General features: G+C 44.1%; 2 protein-coding genes across 5 annotated transcripts in view; both read right to left on the reverse strand.

Moving 5' to 3' along the window:
* Nucleotides 1-5,162, reverse strand: part of Tpst1 (tyrosylprotein sulfotransferase 1) — a 153,805-nt gene extending 148,643 nt beyond the window's left edge. Inside the window, exon 1 of the mRNA XM_074075779.1 lies at nucleotides 5,122-5,162. The gene's annotated coding sequence lies outside the window, so the exon portion shown is untranslated. The remainder of the gene's footprint in view (nucleotides 1-5,121) is intronic.
* The window catches only part of Crcp (CGRP receptor component), a 28,951-nt gene extending 23,730 nt beyond the window's left edge, over nucleotides 1-5,221 (reverse strand). For 2 of the 4 annotated variants that reach the window (XM_074075783.1, XM_020167397.2), the window contains exon 1: nucleotides 5,122-5,221. In XM_074075783.1, coding sequence (XP_073931884.1) covers nucleotides 5,122-5,129 — 8 coding nt within the window. In that variant the 5' untranslated portion in view covers nucleotides 5,130-5,221. Of the gene's footprint in view, nucleotides 1-4,769; nucleotides 5,033-5,121 lie in introns of those variants that run through there. The other 2 variants (XM_074075782.1, XM_074075781.1) reach the window with 1 other exon arrangement.
* Between the last annotated feature and the right edge of the window lie 779 nt (nucleotides 5,222-6,000).

Here is a 6,000-nt window from a genome sequence, read left to right on the forward strand (position 1 = left end):
TAACTGAAGAAACACAGTGCTGCTCTGTCCTGACCCACGCCCCTCTCCATGCCCACCTCCCAGCAGCTACTGACAGCCTGGGCAGTCCCATCCACCTGCTGAATCAGCAGAAATCAGTCTATGTACTTAACACCTTACCATAGGAAATTCAGTGGTCAACAATCCTAAGAAGGGGCTAGAGGTATAGCTCAAGCAGTAGAGCACCTGCATAGCAAGTGTGAAAGCATAGTATCAGCCTCCCCAAAAAATCCTGTGAAATACACAAAACTTCAAACGTGTTCATCATCTCTACCAACTCAAAAGGTAGCATTTATATGTTAAGCAGTGGTCAAAAGTCTGGTACCCCTATGTAATGCTGATCAAGGCAAAATGTCATTTTTCATATGTGCCTGAACACAGCAATGAGCCTTATATTCAGGCCTATTCTAAATAGCACACTTGAAAGCATTTATTGCTTTTAGTAGCCTGGAGGCAGTTTTGAAATCAGACAGGTTTAGGCTCACATTCTAGCTATGACATGTGTAAGGTTTGGGAGTTTTACTGGGTTAATTTCTCTCTAAGCTTACCCCCTCTAAAACAAAAAGGGATAACTATACCTAGATGTATAGCATGAGCTGTGTGAATTTGAAAAAGTTATTTAATTGCTCTACAATTAAATTTCCTCATCTATAAAATGGCAATTATAGTATCCATCTTGAAAGATTATATACAAGATTAAATTGAAACCTGTAAAGTATATGGAATACTAACTGTGAGTGCCAACCAAACACCACTATAATCATCACTACTACCTATGCTATCACTGATACAACTCTTACCACTTCATAAAACTGTTGGGATAGCCAGGCACCGGTGGCTCATGCCTGTAATCCTAGCTACTCAGGAGGCAGAGATCAGGAGGATCGCAGTTCAAAGTCAGCCTGGGTAAACAGTTCTTGAAAGCCTATCTTGAAAAAATCCTATCACAAAAAATTGGGCTGGTGAAGTGTAGGTCCTGAATTCAAGCCCCAGTACTGTGTGGGGGAGGAAGGGGGAGAAACCTGTTGGAATAAAAAGAAGCAGATTCTCAAAGTTTAACTTGGTTCTTGGTATTTATTAAGGTCTCCATAAATGGAGGCTATTATTTTTTAAAGCTATCTCACTTAATTCTCGCCCAAATCTCTGTGATGTAGGAGATATTATTTTGATTCCTACTGTATAGATGATAAAGTTAAAGTTCAGAGATTAAGTAACCTTGCCAGGTCACACAGTAAGACCCCTAAGAGAACAGGAAGATAATTAGGGAGTTGTAAACGAGACTGGTCTGGATGAATGGAAACCAGCAATCAGAATCCTAAAAATTCAAGCAGAGCACTCCGGAGTTGACATAATATGCAACAGGAATGACCACATTTTCCAGAAGTGGAGCTGATGATGAAAATGACACAAGATTTCAAAGCCATGAGCCAAATGGATGGATGATTTCACCTGTCAACAACTACAGCAAACTAGCTGGAGGTTAACTCAAGAGTCCACCAAGGCTGTAGGTCATCATCACTGTGACCAAATCAGGCTTGATTGATCAAATGTTACTAGTGTTTCAACAGACTAAAGATTTTTTAAGTGTGCTGCTTTGCCCAAATGATCTCACTGTACTCAGGTCACAGAAAATTAATTTAAAAACAACCCAACACAGGAAAGACAATGCATAATTAATGCTATGTGATGTGGTTCATTTAGAATTAAAAATGACAAATCAAATCATATGTCTGCCTCCTCAGGAAATCAGCTCACTAGGCTTCCTCCTACTTTTGCTTATAATTGAGTTACAACTCTCTATGCAGTCATGGGAGCCTGTGCCTGTGATGTCAAGGCACTGAGACACAACTAGGGGAAAACACAAATGCTGACTCTGTTTAGGGTCATCCTATGTGCCATCGGTACAACATCATCTCCAAATTATGCCCTACCCTCCTGTCATGCAGACTAGTCCATGCCCTGGGAATTGGTCCTCGACCCCCAAGTTCAAGTCACTGCCTACTACAACATATTGCCTTTTCTACAACATACAAAGAGGAAGGAAAGCCTCTTTTCCACGTTTCATTCGTTCATTCATTTGTAAGTGCTAGAGACTTAGCTCAGGGCCTAGCACATTAGGCAAGGACTCTAACACTAACCCAGCCCCTCGTACACATTTTAATGAACTTGTGTTTGGGGACCAGATGAACAATGGAAGTTCAAACAGGTACTGCATCTTGCAGACTCTGGCTAGCAGAAGCAGATTATTCATTGATTTTCTTTTATATAATTTTTTTTACCTAGCTAAATACAGTGTAAATGCCAATATATGCTTAGCCTTCCTTTATCCAATAATATGCTAATGAGGGACAGGAGCATATCTCAATGGTAGAGCACATGCTTAGCACACACAAGGCCCTGGGTTCAATCCCCAGTACCCCAAAAGAGGCACTGAGTATACTACCTACCTTTTGCAAAGGCCTAAATGAGCTGCATATATTGGAAAACTCTCTTAAAGGCAGTTTCTATCCTCAGAAGTTAATGCAACCACCAGGAAGTGACAGATTTTTGGGAACAGAATATGATGAGATCAGATAGGCGTCAACTTCATCAAGTCACTGAATTTAACAGCACAAATAATGAGCATGTGATGCACATCCCTTAAAGCAATCTTGCCAAAAAGTATTTGATTTGAATCTAGTCATGAGGAATACACTCAGACAACCCCAAGCTGAGGAACATGCTCCAACTCAAGTGACCTAGATTCTTCAATCACTGCCACCTGTCACAGAGTCCATGACACAAAAAGAGGCTAAGAAGCTTTTCTAGAGTAAAGGAGATTAAAGAAATACAACTAAATGCAATCTGCAATTCTTCACTGGATCAGGGAACAACCTCCAGATAAATGACATGGTTTAGACAATGGGAGAAATTTGAATATGAGATATTTTTAACAGTCATTCTATCTGTGCTGAGTTTCCTGGATGTGATAAAGGTACTGTGGTTACAAAGGAGAATGTCCCCTTTCAAGAAAGGGTGAAATGACCTCTACAACTCTCCAAGTGTTCAGTAAAGTGCGTGTGTGTGTGTATAAAGCTTGTTGATTCAGATCTGACCAGTTCCACAAAACTTCATCTTCTCCTGCAGGACTTAGAAGAGAATGAGTAGGCACTGATTTTATCTATAGGTGTTTAAAGCAAGTATTCCAAGTGAATTTCAAAGACTGTCTTGAATCTGCTACTGGGAAGCAATCACTTAGTTTACTCAAGTAACAAGGTCATTGACTAAAACTGACTTTCTACTTGAAATTTGACCTGTAAAATTTGCTTAACTTGCTGAGTCAATTCAATGAACATAAACAACCACTCAGAAAACCCAATTTTGAATAAATAGAACAAGATGATCTACTAACACACACACACAACACACACAAAAAATCATGCCAACACTGTCAATTAATTGCCACACAGTTAATTTATGATTGCAATGACGAACAGAATTGCTCAATGTCTCCTGCACTGCTATCAATTCATGTTCTGAAACGCTAAACTTCGGGACAAGAAAACCTTCGAAGTCAATGAACGATTTAACCTGTGGCATCCTCTTCAGAGTAGCAAAGGAGCACCCTTGCAAATACTGCTACTGAACTGTTAAGTACAAATTCCCAACTTTTTTAACTCTCTGTATTTCTAGCTATATAATGAAATCCTGACCCAACCTGGAAAAGTCAATATGGAATTTATCCATTGTATTTTTCCAACTGTGTATATTAGGTTCAAGACAAGGGACTTGGGCTAGGTGTGATGGCAGAGCCTGTAATCTGGGCTAGGTGTGATGGCAGAGCCTGTAATCCCACTATTCAGGAGGCTGAGACAGAAGGATAATGAGTTTGAGGCCATCCTGGTCTACAGAGCAAGGCTCTGTTTCAAAATAAAAAATAAAAAACAAAAAGGGAGTAGGGTCAGGGTGGGGATATAAAGCTTCCAGTCATGTGAGTGATCCATAGCCACTAGGCAAAGTTAGCTAAATAGCAATTGCCTTGCATACAGAAGTACTTCAATTTCTACCTCGCTGGTAGAGTGGCTGACTAACATGCACCAAGCCCTGCCTAACATGCATCCCCAGAACAGGAAAATAAATGAAGCCTTAAAAACTGTAGTATATGGGCGGGAGGTGCGGCTCAAGTGGCAGAGCGCTTGCCTAGCAAGCACTAGGTCCTGACTTCAAATTCCAGTACCACCAAAAAGCGCAGGTGGCTCACAGCTGTAATCCTGGCTATGGGGGAGGCAGACACCAGCAGGATCATGGTTCCAAGCCAGCCTACGCAAATAGTTCTCGAGCCCCAACACAAAAAAAGACTGCAGAAGTGGCTCAAGTGGTGGAGTGCCTGCCTAGCAAGAATGAGGCCCTGAGTTCAAATTCCAGTACCACCAAAAAACCTGTAATATATGTAATCATTGAACGCGAGGCAAAAGAACGGAACTTGTGAGCGTTAAATAACCCGTGCTACAAAGAACACGATATAGATACTTGAACCAGGTAAAGCCTCAGGAGCAGAGTAGATGCATAAATTTCCCTTTGCACGTTGTACAGTGGCAAACAGGGAAACCACCATGCGGAGAAAGTTTTTGCCCCCTGTATACACAACATCCCCTCCCCCTCTACTCCACGTTGTTCCTCCCATCCCAGGTCTGGCTGGCACAGTTTCTTCTCCCCAGCAAACCCATCCGTTCTCTCCCACTGCCTCAGGCACAGCTCCATGCAGCATTCACCCGTCTCTGCCCCGGTTACTTTCAGAGAGGATGGACATGGACGGCTTTACTGCTTCTAAGTCACCGCTCGGATCCCAGGCCGGGCCCTCCTTCCGACTGTGACCCACACAGGAAACGCACGTAAATGAACGACCCAGGGGGTTAAAGACAGCGGGACCCTGTGGCGCTGGGCCCCGTATCCCAGGCACAGAGGGTGCGTGGCTGAAGACTCCGAGGGAACAAGCGACAGTCCTTTCTTCCTCACGCTCCTCCCCAGGCCCTTCCCGAACCTGTCGCGAGTCCCCACAGCTCCCGTGGTCTAAATCCCCAGCTGTGCTCCTGGGACAAGTCCCGGAATGCTCAAGAGGCTTACACTTCCATGTTGTCCCTGCTTTGCTGACGGCGGACAAGAAGCCACCCAGGGTGTCCCCACAGCTCCCGCCTATCCTTCCGGGTTTTCGCCACGGCGCGGCGCGGTGCACGCCGGGAACGCCGCAGTGCACGCCGGGAGCTTGGCGATGCCGGCATTTGGGCGGCCCCGGGCCCTCTTTGCCTGGCTCGGCTTCAGCCTGTGAAGGACTTAGGGTTTCGTGGTATAGGTTTTTTTCAAACTAATTGGTAAGCTAAGGTTCTTAGACTTGGTCGAGCTAGCTGGGCCTTCCGACGTTAAAACTCTTTGGAAAGCAGAGGGGAAGAGGCGGTGCGGCTCCTGGTGGAGATGTCCTACGTCAGGTTTGGGGAAAATCAGGCCAGGTGCACACGTAGGTGCACGGTTCTGTATGTGTGTTATAATTAAACAAAACGTTGTGGTTTTTTTTTTCTTTTTTTAATTTCTTTTATTCATATGTGCATACAATGTTTGGGTCATTTCTCCTTCCAAAACGTTGTTTTAAAAAGAAATCTTGCCCCGCCTGCTCTCTGCTCTCGGATCCCATTTCTTCTTTGAGAACTATTTGGGGGGGGCGGGGAGAGTGCCGGGCTCTGTGCCTAACCTTGGACTTTTCTGGGAATTTGTCCAAAGAGAATTACCAAATGCTGAAAGAAAGATGTATGTGTGGTGAGCTTTGTCTAAATGCCCAACAATGAAGAATTGATAATCAGCCGGGCACTGGTGGCTCACGCCTGTAACCCTAGCTACTCAGGAGGAGCAAGCAGGAGGATCGTGGTTGGCAGCTGGCCCGGGCAAATAGTTCGAAAGACCCTATCTCGAAAATAACCAGAGCAAAATGGACTGGAGGTGTAGCTCAAGCGA

The sequence above is a fragment of the Castor canadensis genome, chromosome 6 (assembly GCF_047511655.1).
Source record: "Castor canadensis chromosome 6, mCasCan1.hap1v2, whole genome shotgun sequence".
NCBI lineage: Eukaryota > Metazoa > Chordata > Mammalia > Rodentia > Castoridae > Castor > Castor canadensis.